Here is a 23,270-nt window from a genome sequence, read left to right on the forward strand (position 1 = left end):
TACTATTGGATGTGGTGACTGCAACTCTAAGACAAATTCTGTTTTTATCGTTTTGTTTTTTTTTTGTTTTGTTTTGTTTTGTTTTTCTGTCAAAAGGTAACTTTTTACCTTTTTTCCAGGGAAAATGTATTACATTTCCAGATCATAATTTTTAATAGATTTGTGCATTGTTGGTTTGACCAATTAGCTCATATATGTGTATATAAAATATAAAATATCCACATTGTCTTTTATGAACACTACTTGTCAGGGTGCGTGGGGGGTTAGGACCCAAACACAGAGGGGAAAAACTCAAAACTCCCAAATGGTAACTGAAACAAAGACTTTACTTAAAACCAGGACATAAGGGAACAAAAGGCCTCACAGGGCAACTCTTCACAAACAAAGGAACACTTCAAAACACAGAACACAAAGAAACCCCAAGAATCAAAAAAACCCATAACAATGGAACATGGGCAGAACATGGCCAGAAGCACACACTAACAACAACCAGACACAAACCAACAAGGATCCAGCACCTGAGTCCAGGAGACGGGAACTTAAATAGACAGACACTGACGAGACACAGGAGGGCACCATGAACAATCAGGCCACGGAAAGGGAAGGGAAAAGGAGACAGCCAGAAAACAATGATTGGACAATTGAAAACAATCATACAATTAAACAGGGGGAGCAGGACACAAAACAGAAGTACCGCCATCTGGCGGCCCAACAAGGAAAACACAGGCAGGAACACAGAACCATGACAACTACTATGTGTAATAACAATACATTTTTCAGAAAAGGAGCGCTGAACCATTTCTGCTTTGGTACTGCATCCCTTCTGAGTACTCCTAAACAGTGTTTGTGAGGCATACAGTGAATGGTAGGAGTCCATTTAAGGCAAAAGAATATTTATACATAATATTCAAACTTACCACTAGAAATGTTAGTAAAAAATTTATAAATAATGTCAATTCTTATTTCTAGAAGTATGATCACAATTTTTTTTCTTTTATTTTAGAATGAGTAAATGACATGAGTAAATTTTCACACTGAGAAGCTAGAGACAATAGCCCCTGAATAGCTGTGAAGGAAAATGAAAGATGATCTAAAGTACAATTTTATTGATACATGGCTCCCATTTAATTTAATTTTTTCTAAAAATGTCTCTATAAATTCATTGTAAGAAAAAAGACTACTCTTGATCTAAATTTAACACATACACATGCATTTTTTATATTAGTTACAAACAGTTGTTAACAAATGTATCACAAAATATAAACTAAATAACTTCTATATTTTATGAAACAATAAACACATCAATATAATTCATTTTCAGCAAGGTATAATATTACATTACATTATTACATTACAGGCATTTAGCAGACGCTCTTATCCAGAGCGACTTACACAACTTTTACATAGCATTTTTTTTTTACATTGTATAATGTAGTTGGCAAGGTAGCTGTCTTTATCTTTTTGCAAAACGAGAGTGGTTCATCTTCCGGTTGCCTGCTGATTGAGGTGGCATATCCAGAAAAGGCACCATTAAGATACACAATGATGTACCCCATAGTATGGAAATGAATACAACTAGTCCCACCTATGGCTGGAAGCACCACAGGATGATACACTTGGCCAGAGATTTGCAAAGGGAAGGAAGGTTTGTTGCACTAGTGATCCTCCGCACAAATGTATATCTACAGTCTGTCTGCACCAGCTGTGGATGAAGTGCTGTCCTCCAGAACAATGACTGCACAGCTTAGCTGCTGGACAGCAGAATGAACGAAGCCGCAGCTGATTGTTTACAATTTGAAGGACAACTTCTAGTTTTCTTTCTCCTAAATTAATGAGAAATCTGGTGCACCTGAGATGTCTGAATAATTATGTCTCAGACAGGGCAGTCCAGGTCCTCCCTTGTAGTCTTGGAGTATGTTTCATATTGAATATCGTATGCAAGTGGACCATCAATAGCGAAACCAATGTAGAAGGACACCTTCTCTGTGCTGTACCCACTTCTGACTCCACCAAGGTAAGCTGGCCGCACTGGGATTTTTAGTTTGCCATAATTTATGTAAGCCTCTCCATTCTCAATCATTCCATTCACTCTGAGTAGCCTTTCTTTGATGAGATCCTCCTGAAAGATTTCTGCACTCTGCCAAAGGGCATTGCGTTGTCTCACGTTGGGAAAGCATTTGTCAAGGTCAGATTTGGGAACAAGCCTCTTTAGTCCCTCAGATTTCCCCAGGTAGAAGTGAGCAATTGTATTTCTTTTACGGAACAAGTGTGACAACTTTTTGTGGGATGATTTTCGGATTGAGTTCACATAGACTGCGATGTTGGCGTCAGTCATATTCTTCTCTGGCCAAAGCAAAAGCAAGCACAGGTAGTGTGGCTCTGGATGGGGATGTTGTGTTCCCACATCTTGCAAGATTTCCATAAGAAGGCCAGTCATGTCCTTGCAGCTCTGCACATATTTCGATTTAGGCATAGTGAGGTTGAGTATTATGTTTGCTAGGATGTAATTGGTTTTATCTTTGGTAGTTCTTGTCTCAGAATTGTCATGTATAAATTTGTAGCATTCAGTGATCTTCTCTATAATCTTTTCATTGCTGTCCTCCAAGTACTGCAGTAGCCCTGGGAAACTGTCTGCTTTGTTTTCCTCCAGGAACATCCTGCATTCTTGAATCTTCAGATTTAGGCTGAGTTTTGGTTTATTTCCTCGCTCATTGTATCTCTCCTCTGTTGATTGACAGAACAGCGAGAGGTACCGTTTAAAGTGTTCTGAGATTCTTTTCCTGCTCATTGAATCTTTGTCTTTCTCAACATTCCTTTCTTTTAAGTAGGTGAAGTACATCTCAAAAAAATCTAATATTTCTTTTACTCTTGATTTTAAAAAGGTGAGGAAGTGTGTATATTCTTCAAGAACATCTGAAAACTGGTTGTAGGAATCATAGTCATCAGTGAGAATGTGCCTTATTGGCATGTTTCCATTTAGAAAGCCCTGCATGTATTTGTGTTTCATTTGGTCATTCTCTTTGAAAAATGGAAGACTGCACATAATTTCAAAGACTATCATGGCAGTATCAATCTCTCCCATGTAGCCAGATATATTATAAGACCTCTGCCTCTTCATGTGGTCTTCAGATTCTGGTACCTCATCAGTCTTTGCCAATTCTTGAGCCCTCTGAAAAGCTTTTGTAGCCTTGCTAGCCAAATCAAGGTATACCTCCAAATCATCTGGGGTAATAACATTTTCCTGTGTATTTGCCTTCTCAAATTTGTATTTTAGCTCACTTTTGGATATCTGCCCTGTTGTGTCAACATTGTAGGAATTTTATTATTCTTTGCATCATTTGCAGAAACATATGCTTTTTGGTTGTTATTTTGTGTCAGGTATGTTGGATTTTTGGGTAAAATCATATCTTAATAATTTATATGCTTAGCTAACTAACACTATCTAACCATCCCCCCTTTGTTTGTAGAACACAAGGCTCATCATCATGGATGTTTTTTTAATAAATGCTGACAAAAACTTTACAGTTACACAGAATATAAATGAAAGATGCTAAATATTTAATTGATGAGTAGTCAATACATTACATAACTTAAGGTAAGATTTTACCCAAAAATCCAACATTTCTGTCACAAAATGACAACCGCAAATCCACGTTTCGGTGCCTGGATTCTAGTTGTTTCTGCGAATTGCAGCGATCCATTTGCTTGTCTTTTCTTTAGCTTTCGGCAGTCTGTAAAAAGATAGCTTCGATTGCTTGTTGAATCTATTTGTACAGTCAATCGCACAACAGCTCTTTCCCATTTTAGGTGTGTTTTTTTTGTTTTCGCGGCATTCAAACTGAATGCTAACGATGACACTCAGTAGTCTTTCTGTCACTCAGTGGGTGTACCCACAGTGACTTCCACTTACTGTGACGTCATGTGCATGCCCTCTATAATTAATGTTGAATGTCCCCTCTGTCATTCTTTGTTGGAGCTCAGTGTAAACTTGTCAAAGGAGCTGGCTGGAAAGGACAAGTATCATTTTGCCGTCTATGTGACATTTGGAATCGTTTTTTATCAAGGCCAGGTTAAAACCTAGTATATGGCTGGACCTAACAGTGTTTCCTCCAGGATTTTTTTCAGCAGCGGGGGAAAGTGTTTTGTTGTACCTGGGTGGTGCGCACGTGCCGCCTGCGTCAGAGTGAATATCAATAGGTCATTTAAAAATATGAAATAAAATGACACTTGACTGCAAAACAAACTGTAGAACATATTTATTGACATCTATTTATTCATACATAATGGCTCTTTGACCCACTACTTACAGAGGGCACTGTATATTTGCCTAAGTGACAAAGTTTGCAGCCTGGTTGAGAGCCATGGGTGGAACCTTGACTTGTCTACCCAGTTAGGGTCCCAGCTTGATAGTATGTGTTTAGTCTTTGTTTTCTCTCCTCTCTCCTGTCCTCCTCCACTCTTCTCTCCACTCATCTTTCTGCCCTCTCTCCTGCTTCACTCTGCTCTCCTGCTCCACTGGGAGGAGTATCTCCAGGGGGTCGCGGATATGCGCCCTCTGGCCGAGAAGTACTCCCGGCCCAGTGCGCAGGAAGCCCGCTGTTCCGCAGGAGCCTCCTCCCCGGCCTGCCCTCCCGCCGGAGTGGCCTGCTCGGCCTGCCGTCCCGCAGAGGCCTCCAGAGCCGCCTCGAGCCCCGGAGAGGCCTCCAGATCCACCTCGAGCCCCGGAGAGGCTTCCACAGCCGCCTCAAGCCCCGGAGAGGCCTCCAGAGCCGCCTCGAGCCCCGGAGAGGCCTCCAGATCCGCCTCGAGCCCCGGAGAGGCTTCCACAGCCGCCTCAAGCCCCGGAGAGGCCTCCAGAGCCGCCTCGAGCCCCGGAGAGGCCTCCTGAGCCGCCTCGAGCCCCGGAGAGTCCTCCTGAGCTGTCCAGAGCCCCGGAGAGGTCTTCTGAGCCATCCAGAGTTTATTTCCCACGGGTGTGTGGTACTCTCATGAAAAAGGGAGGAAGAGGGAGAATACCTTTTAAAAAGCCTCGGCTTGGCTCCTCCACTACACTACTGTCATACGATGTCATAGTAACAAACCCTATTGGGTAACACTTCACTAGAAGTGGGTCTTATGTAGCACTCATAACACCTTTATAAGCACTACATAATTGTTGTCATAGGCCTACATAAGAATTATAACCACATTATAACAGCTGCCATAAGGTGTCATGATGCACTGAACAATGAACATCACCATTCAGTGCATCATGAGACCTTATGGCAGCTGTTATAAAGTGGTCATAATCATTATGAATGCCTATGCCAAAATTTATGACACATTATACAGTGCTTATAAAGGTGTTATGAGTGCTACATAAGACCCACTTCAAGTAAAGTGTTACCCAGTACTGAATACTGAGATGTATCCACTAATTTCAAAAGCATCAACTGCAATTCAGAAAATGTTTTTGTTATTAATTTATGCTTTCTACAGGCTGGTTTGGATATCACAGAGAATTTCAGCAAAAGAGGAAAAAAACCAACAAAAAAACTTACCTTAAGTCGTGGCTTCTATCAGCTACTTTTGTCTTTTTCGCTACTTTTGTCTTTTTCACTGCTTTGATAATGCCAGCAGTAACCTTCTGAAGAGGAACAGGAAGGAAACAGATGCAGTGTACAGTGACATTCATATATGCTTGGACAGGGAAATCTCTCTTTCACATTAACTTGGATTGGATTGTTGTCCCACAAATTTGTACACCTTTGTAAGGTTAGCAAGGGTGTGGTGGAAGCCTGAGGTTACATAAAAAGGCAAATTTCACAGCTCAACTGGTGAAGAGGGAGTGCCAGGAGCATATTTGTTTACGATATTTTAAGGACTAATTAATGTTGAATGTCCCCTCCCTCATTTCTTGGTGTAAAAAACCAGAAATATTAAGGTCTCAGTGCAGTGTCTTTTCAATCAACTAGTTTGGAAGTACAATACTTAAGTCACACTCTGGAATCGAGCCTAGTGGCAGTGTTGTCATGTTGCGTCTGCAGACTTATGTGAGGACAAAAACCGCCCAAAAGTACGTGTGCTAGTTCAAAAAACCATGCTTTCTTTTTGAATGCAGTACATTGGGGTTGTAATTTGTTGTCAGTTTCTCATAAGCATTTTGAAACTTTTAAAATTTTGACACGCTGGGTATTTATTGATTCCATTGCTTTGTCCTTCTGTTGAGACAGGGCTTGGTATTAGTGTACTTACCAATCATTTGTTGAATCTGTATTCAAACTCATTCACTTTCTTGTTGGCATTTTCTTCTGTAAAAGGAGGGAATGTTTCATGTTAAGAGACAGTTCGCAGTTTTTAGACCCAGAGTTTCTCCCCACAAGTCATGTAATAAACTGGGGACATTTCGAGCTCAAAGCACTCCTACATCAAGATCATGGGATAAGCAATCCACAGGTGCCCAAGTGGGGGGGTCACTGTACAGTGACTGCACCCATTGCCAATTGCACATCACCCTGTGGAGCTACTGGCTACATTTGGCACTGGCATGGTCCATGAGGCTCATCCATGCACCACAGCATAGTGCCTTAACCAAATGAGCCATCGAGCATCCCAGAAAAACCATATTTTTGCTGCGATTTCCTTAGCAAAATATAAAAGAATTTGATGGAACTTTCCATTTCATTATATTTCGTGTCTGACAGGTACTAAGAATGTCATAGGCCCGATTCATGGAAGGGCGTGGTCCTTTTCACTGTACATTGATACACTTTGCCCATGCCAACCCCACTTAACCCGATGACTGAGTTTTTATGTTCTGCTGTGCACACACACACACATAAATCAGTTTTTATGAAAGGGACAAACAATACACTGCACCTTTCTTGCCTTAAATGGCATACCTAACTGTCCATGTCTAATATAGTTGCAGCTTATGAGTTTTCATGACATCTGTCTGTATTAACTAAATCTTTCACTGAATACAAAGATGTCATAGTCCATTCAGAACAAATGTCACCTGTGTAAAAATACCACTATTTGCATAATATCATTTTTTGCTGTTTGTCCATTTCCTATAATCAAAGGATGTTAACCTGCTATATGAATGATGCTTGGGTACATGTAGTGACACATTCCTCTTGAATCAAGTGCCTGGTTTGCTCTTTCTCTTGGAACAGTGACAGTCAGGCTGTGGTTTGTTATATTATAATGAGTGTAATTTGCATCTCTCCAACCATGTGTTGTTTTCCTTTATAAATGTCAACCAAATCCTGTTTGCATCCTCCTTTACTTGGCCTAAGGGATACACTGTGTGGGGGAGTGCTGTGGACACTGGCGGATCCAACAGATGGATTGATTGGATTTGGGTGCTGGGGTTGGGTTTTCAGTGTCTTAAGCCGCGTTTCCACCGCAGGAACTATACCCCGGAACTAGGAACCTTTTGAGGAACTCAGTGCGTTTCCACCGCAGGAACTAGGGTCTAAATTTAGTTCTGGGGGCTTTGTTTTACCCCCCAAAACGTTCCTGCTCGGGGGGTAGTACTTTCCGAAAGTACAGGAACCTTTTGGGTGGAGCTTGCAGCGCTGAACATTTCTGATTTGTCGAGTACTCGTAGCATTTGTGTTGTATTTATTTTCCGCCATTACCCGCCATGTTTGAAAATATGCAGCGGCAAACCAGTTTATTTTCATAATAACTTCAAATCAAACTTGTATGTTATGCGGCGCAGTAGCCTACTTTTGGTTATAGCCTGTCAACGTCTTGGAATTATAACGTGTGCTCTTCTGTTCCTTTCTTGCTTTAGTATTCGTTTTATAAAATGCTAAGCATTCGTGCTGGGACAGCATATTACGTAGGCTACCAAAACATTCAAACGGATTAATTCGGTTGCTGAATATTTTCTTCCGGATTTTCTTTGTTAGCCCGTTGTAATTGACTCAAAACGTTTGATACAGTTATGTGAGGTATGCGGTAGTTCTGCATAATTAACATTGGTGATACAGTACAAGCAAACTGGAAATCACCTTCCGCACTTTTTATCCGGGTAAAATAACAGGTTAATTCTAGTAATCTTCCCTTTAGCTTTTTCAGACTGCCGTAATTTTACTCAATTGTACTGCCATTTTTCACTTCCACGAAAAGACCAGGAAGACTATGGACTCATTTATGGTGCATGGTTCGCATCTGGAGGGCACACTTCGCTGCTCGGCTAGCAGTAACTTCGAAGGAAAGCAAACGGTGGCTGTACCACTACTAATTTACATTTTCACGCAAGTCCGAGTTTTCGTTCTATTCTTGTCATTTTGCGATTAGCCTATATGGAATCGACGACGAGAAAGTAATCAAACAGCAAATTGTTTACAACGTGTGCATGTTTTCTGCTGTTAATGAATGTGTTTGAGAGGATATATGAAAATCAATAAATACAAAAGTAACCATATATAGTCATTGTTGGTAACCCGTTGTATATAAGTGGAATAAACCCCTCCGGTCTGTCCCGGTTATTAGAAAATAATGTAGGCTACTTCGGTGGTAGTATGGGGTTACAGAAGAAATCATATGACAGATGAACCGACGACAACGTCAGTGGGCTAATTTGCCTAATCTTCGCGGTACTTTAGACCCCGGTGGAAACGCAGACAACCATTGGCTGAAGGAACCTTTTAGTTCCTGGTAAAGTAGTTCCTGGGACTGAAAGTTCCGGGTAATTTTGGTGGAAACGCGGCTTTAGACTAAAGCTTGGGCCACACTTCTTACCTCACGTGTGCGTGACGGCTACCTCACTAAACTGCTGCGACTTGCATGCATGTGTGTGTCCACACCGCCAGCGTTGCTGCTGCGGCGCTGCTACTGCCAGCCCTATCTTTCTACATCAATAATAGAATGTTTGATTTCACTTCATTATAAATTTTATATATATATAGTTTAAGCCGCGTTTCCACCGCAGGAACTATACCCCGGAACTAGGAACCTTTTGAGGAACTCAGTGCGTTTCCACCGCAGGAACTAGGGTCTAAATTTAGTTCTGGGGGCTTTGTTTTACCCCCCAAAACGTTCCTGCTCGGGGGGTAGTACTTTCCGAAAGTACAGGAACCTTTTGGGTGGAGCTTGCAGCGCTGAACATTTCTGATTGGTCGAGTACTCGTAGCATTTGTGTTGTATTTATTTTCCGCCATTACCCGCCATGTTTGAAAATATGCAGCGGCAAACCGATTTATTTTCATAATAACTTCAAATCAAACTTGTATGTTATGCGGCGCAGTAGCCTACTTTTGGTTATAGCCTGTCAACGTCTTGGAATTATAACGTGTGCTCTTCTGTTCTTTTCTTGCTTTAGTATTCGTTTTATAAAATGCTAAGCATTCGTGCTGGGACAGCATATTACGTAGGCTACCAAAACATTCAAACGGATTAATTCGGTTGCTGAATATTTTCTTCCGGATTTTCTTTGTTAGCCCGTTGTAATTGACTCAAAACGTTTGATACAGTTATGTGAGGTATGCGGTAGTTCTGCATAATTAACATTGGTGATACAGTACAAGCAAACTGGAAATCACCTTCCGCACTTTTTATCCGGGTAAAATAACAGGTTAATTATAGTAATCTTCCCTTTAGCTCTTTCAGACTGCTGTAATTTTACTCAATTTTATTGCCATTTTTCAATTCCACGAAAAGACCAGGAAGACTATGGACTCATTTATGGTGCATGGTTCGCATCTGGAGGGCACACTTCGCTGCTCGGCTAGCAGTAACTTCGAAGGAAAGCAAACGGTGGCTGTACCACTCCTAATTTACATTTTCACGCAAGTCCGAGTTTTCGTTCTATTCTTGTCATTTTGCGATTAGCCTATATGGAATTGATGACGAGAAAGTAATAAAACAGCAAATTGTTTACAACGTGTGCATGTTTTCTGCTGTTAATGAATGTGTTTGAGAGGATATATGAAAATCAATAAATACAAAAGTAACCATATATAGTCATTGTTGGTAACCCGTTGTATATAAGTGGAATAAACCCCTCCGGGCTGTCCCGGTTATTAGAAAATAATGTAGGCTACTTCGGTGGTAGTATGGGGTTACAGAAGAAATCATATGACAGATGGACCGACGACAACGTCAGTGGGCTAATTTGCCTAATCTTCGCGGTACTTTAGACCCCGGTGGAAACGCAGACAACCATTGGCTGAAGGAACCTTTTAGTTCCTGGTAAAGTAGTTCCTGGGACTGAAAGTTCCGGGTAATTTTGGTGGAAACGCGGCTTTAGACAGAAAAAGGTTAAGAAGCGTATTCTCTGTGGGGCTTCCCACAGACATGGAATATGCATGTACAATGGTACACAAATGTGCGTGGAATCCATGAGCATTTCACAAGCAAATTTATTTAAAAAGAGGAATCACAGATGATGGCTTATGAAATTGTGTGGCACTGTTAATTCAACAAAAGTGAAGTGTTGATTGTAAATATCCCACCAAAGTGTTTAGTGGATCAGACAAATGAAAAAAGACAGTAATTTTTTTAACAAAATGAAAATCAGATCAAAAGCAAAAAAGAGGGAATCCAAAGCTCAATGATAATAATCCTGAGAAATATGGATGAGTTTATTTCCCACATGTGCGTGGTACTCTTATGTGAAAAAGGAGGAAGAGGGAGAATACCTTTTAAAAAGCCTTGGCTTGGCACCTCCACTACACTACTGTCATAGTAACAAACAGTATTGAATACTGAGATGTGTGCACTAATTTCAAAAGCATCGACAGCAGTTCAGAATTTCTTTTTTGCTATTTATGCTTTCTACAAGCTGATTTGGATATCACAAAGAATTTCAGCAAAAGAGTAAAAATACCAACAAAAAAAAACTTACCTTAAGTCGTGGCTTCTACCAGCTACTTCTGAATGTTTCACTGCTTTCATAAACTTTTCTAACGCCAACAGGCACCGTCTGATGACGAACAGAAAACAGAACTCAACTGCTGTGTACAGCGGCATTTACATATACCTGGACACGGAAATAAATTTGGATTGGATGGTTGTCCTGTGAGTTTGTTCACCTTAGCAAGGTTAGCAAGGGTGTGGTGGAAGGCTGAGGTTACACAGAAAGGCAGGTTTCACTCAACTGGTGAATAGACAGTGCCAGGAGCATATTTGTTTATAGCACAGTGTAAACTTGTCAAAGGAGCTGGCTGGAAAGGACAAGTATCGTTTTGCCGTCTGTGTGACATTTGGAATCGTTTTTTAACAAGGCCAGGTTAAAACCTAGTGTATAGCTGGACCTAACAGTGTTTCCTCTAGGATTTTTTTCAGCAGCGGGGGAAAGTGTTTTGTTGTACCTGGGTGGTGCGCACGTGCCGCCTGCATCAGAGTGAATATCAGTAGGTCATTTAAAAATATGAAATAAAATGACACTTGACTGCAAAACAAACTGTAGAACATATTTATTGACATCTATTTATTCATACATAATGGCTCTTTGACCCACTACTTACAGAGGGCACTGTATATTTGCCTAAGTGACAAAGTTTGCAGCCTGGTTGAGAGCCATGGGTGGAACCTTGTCTTGTCTACCCAGTTAGGGTCCCAGCTTGATAGTATGTGCTTAGTCTTTGTTTTCTCTCCTCTCTCCTGTCCTCCTCCACTCTCCTCTCCACTCATCTCTTTCTGCCCTCTCTCCTGCTTCACTCTGCTCTCCTGCTCCACTCTGCTCTTCTGCTCCACTCGCCATCACTACTCCTGCCTGTGTACTAATAAGGTTACATTTGAGAATGAGCAACGTTAGATAATTCTCTCACATCACAAATATTTGATCACGCAACCAGTAAGAATATTAAAATATTGTAGTAGCCACCACTAACGTTACATATTTTAGAAGTAGAAGGCATTTTTTCCCTTCAAAACGTCCGGCGGGGGCATATAGCTAAGAACCTTGAGCTCCTCCCTAGCGAAAGTAACGTTAGAGCGAGATGTGTATCAACCACCTGAACCGCTAGTGTATTTAGCCTACTTCGTATTTAGCAGAGAGAACTGGACATTGTTACGTATTAAAATGTAAGTCATGTAAAAATACACGTAATAAACTAAATGTAATAAATCTAAATGTAAAAAAAAACAACTTCATACATATATATTTAGTTATATTAATGCAGCCTCATTTACTATATCAACTTTAAGACAAGCAACACGCTCGCAATTATCTCATCGCGAGTCGCAACCCATTAAACCCAATGGTGCAGAGGTTGCTTCATAATTTCAAACTGCTTTCCGAACAGCTATTTTGCGTCCTGCGACTTGGGTTTCAACTGTGACGGATTACAGGGCGTGCCAATAGCGACCACCGTTTCTAAAGACGCGTTTCCACCGCAGGAACTTTACCCCGGAACTAGGAACCTTTTAAGGATCTCAGTGCGTTTCGACCGCAGGAACTAGGGTCTAAATTAAGTTCCGGGGACTTTATTTTACCCCCCAAAAAAAGTCCCTGCTCAGGGGGTAGTACTTTCCAAAAGTACCGGAACTTTTGGGGTGGGGCGCAAGCGATGAAAATTTCTGATTGGTCGACTACTCGCAGTGTTTTATTTCAACTGCCATTTTAAAAAATCTGCAGCTGCAAACAGATTTATTTTCATAATAACTTGAAATCAAACTTGTATGTTATGCGGCGCAGTAGCCTACTTTTGGTTATAGCCTGCCAATGTCTTGGAATTATAACGTGTGCTCTTCTGTTCTTTTCTTGCTTTAGTATTCGTTTTATAAAATGTTAAGCATTCGTGCTGGGACAGCATATTACGTACCAAAACATTCAAACGGTTTAATTCGGTTGCTGAATATTTTCTTCCGGATTTTCTTTGTTAGCCCGTTGCAATTGGCTCAAAACTTTTGATACAATTATGTGAGGTATGCGGTAGTTCTGCGTAATTTACATTGGTGATACAGTAAGAGCATACTGGAAAAAATTGCCTTCCACACTTTTTGTCAGGGTAAAATAACAGGTTAATTCTAGTAATCGTCCCTTTTGCTTTTCAAACTGCCATAATTTTACTCTGCGATTCTGCAGTTCCACAAAAAGACCAGGAAGACTAGACATATGTACTCTTAATTTATGGTGCATAGTTCGCATCTGCAGGGCACGCTTCAAGTAGGCTATTTATTTAGCTGCTCCGCTAACAGTAATTTTAAAAGATGAAAGCAAACGGTGGCTGTACACTGCAATATTAATTTAAATTTTCACGCAAGTCCGAGTTTTCATTCTATTTATTCTTGTCATTTTGCGATTATATGGAAATGACGATGAAGGTCGAATTAATCGATTCAACAGCCAAAATTGTTTACGACGTGTGCATGTTTTCTGCTATACATGTTGTTACCAGTTATTTGTGGAATGCGAATGCATTCTGTCGCTTCGGATGTCAAGACATGAAAGTGAATGTTCGCATAAAACATAATGAATGTGTTTGAGAGGATAATACAACAGTTACAATCTGTATATTGGCCTGTTATATCCTGTTTTCTGCATAACAACAGTCCAAGTCAGACCACCAACGAGAGTTTTGCTTGACAACGGTAAAATAATATGCCCAAACGGCCGCGGGAAAATATTTTAATGTCAGGTGATTAAGTCGATAAAAATCAATAAATACTAAAGTAGCCATATATAGTCATTATTGGTAACCTGTTGTATAAGTGGAACAAACCCTGTCCCGTTATTGGAAAATAACGTATCGGTGGCAGTATGGAGTTACAGAAGTTAGGACAGATGGAGTGACAACGACGTCTATTTTTCATACGTCAGCGGACTAATTTGCCTAATAGTCGCGGGACTTTAGACCGTGGTGGAAACGCAGGACAATGGGCTGAAGGAACCTTTTACAGTAGGCCTATTCTAGCAAATTTGGGCCATTGTTTGCCGGCACTGATAGAAATCGCGGAAGCACTGAAAAAATAACCACTGGAGGATGACAAGGACATTTTTTCCTACATAACTAGGTACATGTTGTTACCGATATTTTTTTTATATAGTTGGAAATCTGTTTACGTGATCTAGCTAACGTTAGCTGGAACATTACTGCACGATATATTATTAATATTAATAATAATAATAATAATAATTATTATTATTATTATTAGTTGGCCATGAACATGGTCTGACAGGTAATAAGAATTTCATAGGCCCTATTCGTGGAAGGGCGTAGTCCTTTTCACATTACATTGATACACTTTGCCCATGCCTACCCCACTTAACCCGATGACATGTTATACTTGTTCTGCTGCGCACACACGCACATCAATTAGTTCTTATGAAAGGAACTCAATTTGCATAGTCCTCATAATCTTGTACACAAACAGCAGTGAAAGCTGATCATCAAGATCACACAAAATAATGTTTATTGATGAAACTGGGATATGTAGGCAAACAGATGATAATAGTGAATACATAAGTGAAGTACACTAGAACCTCAGAGGTACTGAGCCCTTGAGAAAGGGGGTCATTCAGAACTCTGAAATGTTCATGCATTTGAATGTGAATAAAAATACACCTGTTTTAATTTCAATAATAATTTATTGGAATGGTTACTGCTATTACGTTAGATTTATAGAGGCTCTGAATATAAGAAATGTGTTTTATACATTAAAAAATAATAATCAAACAAACGTAGAAGGGGATATCATTAGAACCTTATTTTCTTCCTGCATCAGATTTCCATAAGAGGCATAATAATAACTGACCTATAGCTGACAGTTACTTGTGGAAAATGCTCCCCATCTTGCATTCTGAAAACTTTAAACATTACAAACTGTCAATTGATATAATGGAGAATGGACATATTAATGGTGAATGCATTTTTTAGATCACTGTGTGGAATATGAACAGTAAAGACCATTAAAACTGAGATTGCTGTGTGTAGCTGTGTTCTACTGCAATATCACAGTAACAATTTGCTTTCACCAACAACTATCAACAAACTGTAGGTGCAATTTGAAGAATTCAAACTTCAGAAGATGATAGGGTGGTGAGCGACTGTGCTGTCCTGAATAGGGTAGGAAATGTATTCTGCCACTAGGTGGAATACACTTCCTGTCAAAAGTGACACACTCGCACGTTGCTTGCAGTGTGAGTGAACTTATGTGATGATAATAATAATGATAATAACAACAACAACAATAATAATAGGAACTTTTGATTTGAAACAGGGATATTTTTAATTATTCAAGAAACAAAGATGTGTCTGTCAGCTGAACTGAAATGGCATCACTTATTCAGACACATATGCCGCTCAAACATTCGTCTCTGGTTTGGACGTTGCAAAATAGACAGACAAAAGAAGAAGTCAGAACCCAAAGTGTCAAACTGAACGGGGGCCATCTTCCTCCTGGCCTCTCCGCCCCTCAGGCCCCGCCCTCACTGGCGGCATCAGTGACTCCTGTGAGTTACGCAGCTGGAGGCAGCTCTTCCTTCCAGCATCTTTCTGGAAGCGCTGAGTGTGCGCAGGGTCAAGAGGGCACGCGCGCGAGGAGGAGAGGGAGAGAGAGAGAGAGAGAGAGGGAGGGATAGCGAGAGAGAGAGAGAGAGAGAGAGAGAGAGGGAGGGAGAGCGAGAGAGAGAGAGAGAGAGAGAGGGAGGGAGGGAGAGCGAGAGAGAGAGACTAACTCTTCACTAAAGGTGTTCAGCAGGAGGAACAGCAGTGATGGGAGTCAGAGACAGGCTGCACTTCTGGGGACTGGCTCTCCTCATCCTGCCTGGTAAGACCGCCTGACACTGGTGACAGCCTTGCTTTCTATGATGGAGGCTTCCGGTGAAATGTCACGCTAAAGCTGCCGCTTCATTATCACAAGGTTTTTACTTTCGCGTGAAGATGTGTGTCCTAGGTAACAACCCTGTCATTTATGGTTAAGTAGTGGCAAATATCTGAAGTGCATTAGAGGTGATGTTGATCAAGACAGTGGAGTTTAACAATTATTTCCAAATAATTTTCTGAAAAGTGTTGTGGTTTTTAATATGCACAGGGAGTCCAGTGTCGTAGATTTCTGAAAAAATCTTCGGAAGCAAAAAATATAAACAGTGCGATTGCCTTTTGCCTTGTCACTTCTGTGAAATGTATACTGCTTTTGGGTGGAATTGTTACACGCATCCACGGTGTCGTTACGGAAGGGGTGTAGCTGTCCACAAAACATTTGAAATTAAAAAAAAAAAAAATTTATTTGAAAGTGCAAAGGTATCTCACTTGTTTTTTCCCGTATCACAAAGTCACCAAATATACGCATACAGTAACAGTTCGATGCCATGTGAAGAAAACTACTGGAATAAGATCAGAATAACGTTACAAGAACAACTTAGTCTAAGCCCAAAGATCCTAATTTCCAATGCCATCTTGAATCGAATCTAGGCCTGGCTGCCCTGTGTTATGGTAAAGTCTTAAGTGCATAAAAAGTCTCACTCTGTCTGTCATACTGTGAATGCTGTGCTTCCGTTCCATGGAGAATGAAGTGAAATTAGGATGGAGCGCATAAGCATGGATTTACAAGTGCATAAGCATGAATGTGTGCTTCAATGCTCTGCTCTCCAGATGAGCCAAACATTGCAATAGTTTACAGTAAATATTAAGTTTTAGAAGGTATAAAACCCTATACTTTTGGGTTGATAAACCGTTGAAATTGTGTTATAACACAATTATATATCCCTTTTGCCATTAAATATTCTGTATTTTTATTCCATTACTGCTTTAGTAATGCCTCAGTCGTTATTAATTTCTGTTTTGATAATGAAGTATTATGTTCCCTGTTAAATAACATTTGCATTTATACCCATCGCTTGTGTTTAACAGCATGTGCATATTAACCAGCCTATGACAGCAATTCTAACTGTTCTGCATGAGTTTCAATATAACATGAATGTTTTCCAGGTGTCCTTGGTGATAACTGGGGTGTGTGGACCCCAAAGACACCAATCTGCACAGTGAGAGGGTCCACTGTGGTCATCCCCTGTAACTATTCATATCCCAATAAAAGCATGAAAGTGGAGAATGTGATATGGTGTAAACCCGAGAAGTGTTCTGATTACCACGTTGATAACGGAAGTGCAAATGACGTCACATCACAGTTTAAAGGCAGAGCAATGTACCTGGGGGATAAAAAGAACAACTGCACCTTAAAGATTAAGGACTTGAGATACGAGGACTCTGGGAGTTACTGGTTCAGATTTGAATCTCAGGATAAAAATAAATGGACTGGTGTTCCAGAAGTGAAAATTGAAGTCACTGGTAAGATTTTTATGCTAGTATATAGTACAAGTTTGACCACAACTCTATTTGTTTCTGCAGTATATCCAAATAAATCTTGTATTTTCCACTAAGTTTTTACTATGGAAGGGATTTTATTGGCTTTGTATTGCATCTTATCTTCAGGTACAAACATTTTACTTCCGTTGGTGATAGGTTTTTTGTAAGTTAAACATGACTCTGTGTCTCAAACATATCTCCATTGTTAGACTTACTCTTTGTTTTACAAATTAAGTTTAGAATCATGAAGTTACACACTGCCCTTAATTAATTTAGTTATTCTTTGAATGAATGAATTCTAGGGTTAAGAGTGAATATTACATCATCAAGAGGAAATAAACCAATAATGGAGGGAGATAATGTGACTCTGACATGTGCCGCAAACAACTCTTGCAATCTGAACCAATCAGATTTTACCTTGTTGAAAAACAAGCAGCTAACCCAAGGATTGCCCTCTCCACATACATTCAAATCTATTTCCAACCAAAGCTCTGGAAACTACTCCTGTGCTCTGAAGGACAACAGAACAATCTCGTTTGAAGAAATCATTTTGGATGTTCAGTGTGAGTGAATCCTTTCTGTTATTATAAATATTGTAGCAATCTGTGTGTCGCACAGTTTACAGTTCTGCCTGCTGCATGAAGAACTTCAACTGTATGGTTATCATTGAGACAGGTGATAATCATGATGTCAGATCCAAAGATCACGACAGAGGGTGGCTGAGATATCTTTAGTTTTTTAACTATATCATTGTTTTTGTATGTACTGTATAAAAACAGGCATTTTTGACTGTAATGAATTGTTTGAGTTTCAGTGGCAACCAGTGAGTGAATGATATTCTTTTGTCAGATCCCCCTCGAGAAACCTCAGTGTCAGTCAGTCCTAGGGAAGCAGAGGAGGGCAGTTCAGTGACACTGACCTGCAGCAGCGATGCCAACCCACGAGTGCAGGACTACACCTGGTTTAAGAATAATATAACTGTTCCCTCGGAGAATGCTATGACTTATACCATCAGTAATATCTGCTCGAGGGACAGTGGACAGTATCACTGTATGGTCAGGAACGAGCACGGAGCTCACAACTCGACTGCAGTGTCCCTGTCTCCAGCAGGTGTGTGCACATTTCTTTGATTCTGATTCTGCTTTTGATGAATAGCTCAGCAGCATCACAGAGGTCTTCAAACCTTTCTTGCTCGCGTTTCGTGTGATTTCAACATTTCATGTGATTTCTACCTTTCCAGTCAAGCCCAGTTCTCAGTTTCTAATCGCTCTGGCAGTGGGGATTGTATTGACTGTCCTGGCTGTTGCTTTGGCAACCATCATTTATTTCAAGAGGTGAGACAAGTAAATTTGATACTGAATTTGATTTGAATTTCCTTCTATTGGCCCCGTTATCATAACTTTCCAGGTCATTTTTTAAAAAGCCAGACTTAAAGCAAGATCAAATTACTGACATGCCATAAACGGTCAGACAAAGATGCAAAAAAAAACCAGATTGGCTGTGATGTTTGCCTGCTCCCACTTCAGGAGGAAAGCTGAGGGCCAAACAGAAGACCCTGGCAGCGCCAAGGGGGTTCAGGTGAGATACATGGTTGTTTTTGGGGTTCTGGACCTGACTTACTGGGGTTCTATTTGGGTGCTGCTGTGCAAGGAAGGCCGCGCAGTGCAAGTCAGAACCCACAAAGATAAATGCTATAACAAGCGAAGATGAGGGGTAAAAAATGTTTTCCTCCTTTTCATTGGAGCTAAATGCTTAAGTGGTTAAGTGCGCTGTGGAAAATCAGCCAAAAAAGAAGCAGAGGGGAAGAGAGGGCCCTTCAATAATCAGGAAGCTGTCTTAGATGATTACTCATCACAGGCACATGAAAGCTACCCATCCAGAGCAAAAGCACTTTTATGAGCAGGTGTATGATACAGCATACAGGTATGAAATTCATCTGCAATGCTGTCTGATGGGACCTTTCGTAATAATGTGCAGTTCTGCTTGCACAGGTAAGAGCCACGCTCATATTTGCTCTAAAATACTTTGTTGTCCACATTTTTATTTTTTTTGCGCACTTGGACAGCTTTTCAGAAAAACATTCTCAGATTTGAATGGTGCTTCAACCACTTCATTTTTACGACTGCATTCGCAAACCTGGGTTTTCTCCCCCAATCTGCTGTTGGCGTGAAGTGCGTCTTTCTCCCCCCCCTCCATGTTCTCCACGTGTAGGCCGCTGATAATGCCCGCACCAGAGAGCTCCGACCGCCAGGGCCCCCGAGCCCAGCTCTCTCATCTCAGGAAGGAGAAGACGGCTACGCCTCCGTTCACTTCACAAAGAAGCAACCGAAGAGGTTTGCACCATTCTTTTTTTAACATGCAGTTAACAGCTGTAGTATGGGGCATCACTATTGGTGGTAGTTGTTGTAGTCGTTGCTCATTATGGTGGCGGTGGTGGTGGTGGTGATGCTGATGAAGATAATTATAATAAACCAAATCAAAATTCTGAGAAAAGCAGGAGGAACGCAGAGGGCCAAACAGAAGACCCTGGCTGCGCCAAGGGGGTTCAGGTGAGATACACGGTTTTTGGGGTTCTCGACCTGACTTATTGGGGTTCTATTGGGGTGCTGTGCAAGGAAGGCCGCATGGTGCAAGTCGGAACCCACAAAGATAAGTGTCACAACAAGCGAAGATGAGGGGTAAAAAATGTTTTCCTCCTTTTCATTGGAGCTAAATGCTTAAGTGGTTAAGTGCGCTGTGGAAAATCAGCCAAAAAAGAAGCAGAGGGGAAGGGAGGGCCCTTAAATAGCACTTTTATGAGCAGGTATATGATACAACATACAGGTATAGCATTGTTCTGCACTGTTGTCTGATGGGACCCTTGGTAAAAATGTGCAGTTCTGCTTGCACAGGTTAAGAGCCATGCTCATATTTGCTCTAAAATACTTTGTTGTCCACATTTTTATTTATTTTATTTTTTTGCGCATTTGAACAGCATTTCAGAAAAACATTCTCAGATTTGAATGGTGCTTCAACCGTTTCATTTTTACGACTGCATTTTCGAACCTGGGTTTTCTCCCCCAATCCGCTGCTGGCGTGAAGTGCGTCTTTCTCCCCCCTCCATGTTCTCCACGTGTAGGCCGCTGATAATGCCCGCACCAGAGAGCTCCGACCGCCAGGGCCCCCGAGCCTGGCTCTCTCGTCTCAGGAAGAGGAAGTCTGCTACGCCGCCGTTCACTTCACAAAGAAGCAACCGAAGAGGTTTGCACCATTCTTTTTTTAACATGCAGTTAACAGCTGTGGTATGGGGCTATTGGTGGTATTTGTTGTAGTCGTTGCTCATTATGGTGGCGGTGGTGGTGGTGGTGATGCTGATGAAGATAATTATAATAAACCAAATCAAAATTCTGAGAATAGTGTATGTATAGTATATTATAATTTTATAATAATAATAATAATATTTATTTATAATAATATTTTCACTCCAACCCTAACACCTCATTCAACAGCTGGAGATCTCATTGAGCTGCTAATTAGTTGAATCAGGTGTGCCAAACTAGGGTTGAAATGAAAACCTGCAGGGCAGTAGGTCACCATTAGAACGGCGGTACAATGATGCTTCGACAATGTTTCTCCTCGTCCGCGTGCACAGGTCAGCGCAGCGGCTGGAGCAGCCAGAGGACGACGGCAGCATCTACAGTGCGCTGAGACATTAGGTTCTAGACGCCCCAACCCCCCCCCCCCCCCCCCCCCCACCCACAGCGGGTGTGCAGTGCCGGGTGGTTTGGGCTCACAGGCGGCGGGTACGGCACAGTGGGGACGGGACCTCCCGTGTGTTTCCCTTATTTTATCTATGATACGCTTGACCGAATGTCATCTCACCATCGACGCAGTGTGAACAGCCCAGGATGCTCCCTCATGGAATACACTGCAGTAAACTGAAATGAAATATATTTTCAAGGTATAGCAACAATTTGTAACATACAATATATGGGCAAATATGCAAATTACTATTGCGTTCAGAAATTGTAATATGTATTTTTAGATATTTTCTGTGAAGTATTTTTTTATCATATTTTCCAAGAAGCCCACATATGTGTATATGTACTTTTATACATACAAACGTTTCTGTAAGGGTGGGGGTTAACGCCACATGAAGATAATGTAACAATAAATGAAAGAAAAGCCAAAAGTGTTTATTCCTCTCATTACTCATAAAACAAAAAATAATCATGTTTAGTCAACAGAATAAAATACTGAAGTCCCTCTTGCCCAACATTTTATCTCAGTGGGCTGTATGGTAGCAAGGATGTAACAAGAGGAATTATGATGCAGAGGTTTTTTAGGGACATGAACGTTTCCTTAGCAGCATTGTCATTTCCTGCCTCATTTCCTTGGTAAAACAAAATTAGTGCAGTATAATTTTAGTAGAAACCTCAGCAGTACTCAGAATACATTGTGAAACAACACCTTTACAAAATGATTGACAATTCTTCATTTTAGGGCAGCAGTATGTACAGCCTTTTGCTACATTATATATATTATATTATATTTTTGCTAAATTATATATACTTAAAACAATCTAAGGACTAGGAATATGTGTAGTTGGGAGAGTTGCAATTGCATTGCATTCATATCATTCATGGAAGGATTAAGGAATATGTACAAGGCTTACTCTGTTGGTGTATAACGTGTTAACCAGCTTGTGAGAAGCATTTGGCAGTTACATTCATTCTCCTGTGATGGTGGGGAAATGAACTTGGGCTGTCTACGAAATCCTGACAGTGGCAGGCAGTCAGCACGGCACGCGCATCGACCGCAGTGTTTATCAGATGGAGTTTTAGTCGGTGGAAATGTCCCGCTTTTTATCACGCACCAGAAACTCACTTCGCCGCACGGGTGCCCGTTTTGTTGCCTGTGCCACCTGCCACTTGGGAGAGTTCCATCATAAGAATGGCATAGTTCAGCTGGTGGAGGTTTACGGGGTTTCTAAGTATGGTCAGCAATTTCCAAATGGGGAGGAAAAAAAGGAAAACGCTCACCTCACTCACAAGGACTGTGTTTCACTAGATAAAAGTGATTTAAAAAAAAAGAAAATTAGGGGGTAACTGTGACAAGAAGGCACAGAGGATTGTGCACTTTAAAAGTGAATTGTCAGATCAGGTGTTCACCTGAATCGCAGCTTACAATATTATTTTCAATGTACACACACTGGCCACGTGCCACTGGGACCCAGTTATAGATGCTAGCTGGTCTTTTTAAGGCAAGTGTTCTCTCAGGGAAGTATTTGTGTTGGTGAAAGCCTGTCTACAGCTATCCTTTCGGTGCTCAATCATGACCGCGTTGCACCAGCAAAAGCTGTCTAGTGTGTTGGCATTTTTTAGTCAATAAAATATTGGGAGCTATAATCCAGTGTGCGGATATCCATTATCCTTCAATCTTCACATGTACTTTTATCCTGCGCCTGGCCAAAGAACTGGTTGGATGTGCACACAGCTACTCTACTAGGCATCCCGCAACCAACCAGACGGTTAAGAAACACAGATGTCGGTAAAGAAAAACAGGAACCTCTGCGAGAGCTAACCAATGTGACTGTTACACAAACATTTAAGCGGAGGTTACTTGAGAAAAACTTTAAACATGGGTGTTTGAAAATTTTTTTCATTAAATAAATGAAATATATTTTTTAACATGTTTTGTGTTTACTCGGGTTCCCTTTGTCTAATATTACATTTTGTCTTAAGACCTGAAACAATTCAGTGTGACAAATTTGCAATGAAAAAAGAAACCAGAAAGAGGGCAAATACTTCTTCACGTCACTTCCAAGGACAGCCATGGATAAGTGTCACAGAAACATGACCACACTGCATTAAAAATGGCTTATACTGTTGCCATGATGGGCATCAATAGAACTGGTGCACAACTGTACATGTGTATTTGAACATGGATTTAAATGTAAATGTGTGCTCAGTAAATCCAGGAAAAAGCATCTGACTGCAATAAATACGACCCATCTCCCAGAGTATGAGATTTTTCTGTAAAAACAAG

At 40.9% G+C, this 23,270-nt stretch overlaps 1 protein-coding gene and 1 long non-coding RNA gene across 8 annotated transcripts in view; one reads left to right on the top strand and one right to left on the bottom strand.

Annotated features, from left to right (window-relative positions):
* LOC118229642 (B-cell receptor CD22-like) overlaps positions 1-21,402 on the top strand; it is a 39,457-nt gene extending 18,055 nt beyond the window's left edge. The window contains exons 1-10 of one of the 7 annotated variants that reach the window (XM_035421792.1): positions 15,555-15,708; positions 16,869-17,225; positions 17,546-17,806; positions 18,093-18,353; positions 18,484-18,577; positions 18,770-18,821; positions 19,455-19,576; positions 19,738-19,792; positions 20,362-20,483; positions 20,875-21,402. In XM_035421792.1, coding sequence (XP_035277683.1) covers positions 15,654-15,708; positions 16,869-17,225; positions 17,546-17,806; positions 18,093-18,353; positions 18,484-18,577; positions 18,770-18,821; positions 19,455-19,576; positions 19,738-19,792; positions 20,362-20,483; positions 20,875-20,938 — 1,443 coding nt within the window. In that variant the 5' untranslated portion in view covers positions 15,555-15,653 and the 3' untranslated portion in view covers positions 20,939-21,402. Of the gene's footprint in view, positions 1-15,553; positions 15,709-16,868; positions 17,226-17,545; positions 17,807-18,092; positions 18,354-18,483; positions 18,578-18,769; positions 18,822-19,454; positions 19,577-19,737; positions 20,484-20,874 lie in introns of those variants that run through there. The other 6 variants (XM_035421808.1, XM_035421820.1, XM_035421830.1 and 3 more) reach the window with 6 other exon arrangements.
* LOC118229756 lies at positions 4,904-10,983 on the bottom strand. The gene is made up of 4 exons (XR_004765724.1): positions 10,841-10,983; positions 6,235-6,290; positions 5,541-5,626; positions 4,904-4,985 (listed from the first exon to the last, which is right to left on the bottom strand). It is a non-coding gene; the product is annotated as an uncharacterized LOC118229756 (long non-coding RNA).
* Positions 21,403-23,270: the final 1,868 nt, after the last annotated feature.

The sequence above is a fragment of the Anguilla anguilla genome, chromosome 1 (assembly GCF_013347855.1).
Source record: "Anguilla anguilla isolate fAngAng1 chromosome 1, fAngAng1.pri, whole genome shotgun sequence".
In the NCBI taxonomy this organism is placed as follows: Eukaryota; Metazoa; Chordata; class Actinopteri; order Anguilliformes; family Anguillidae; genus Anguilla; species Anguilla anguilla.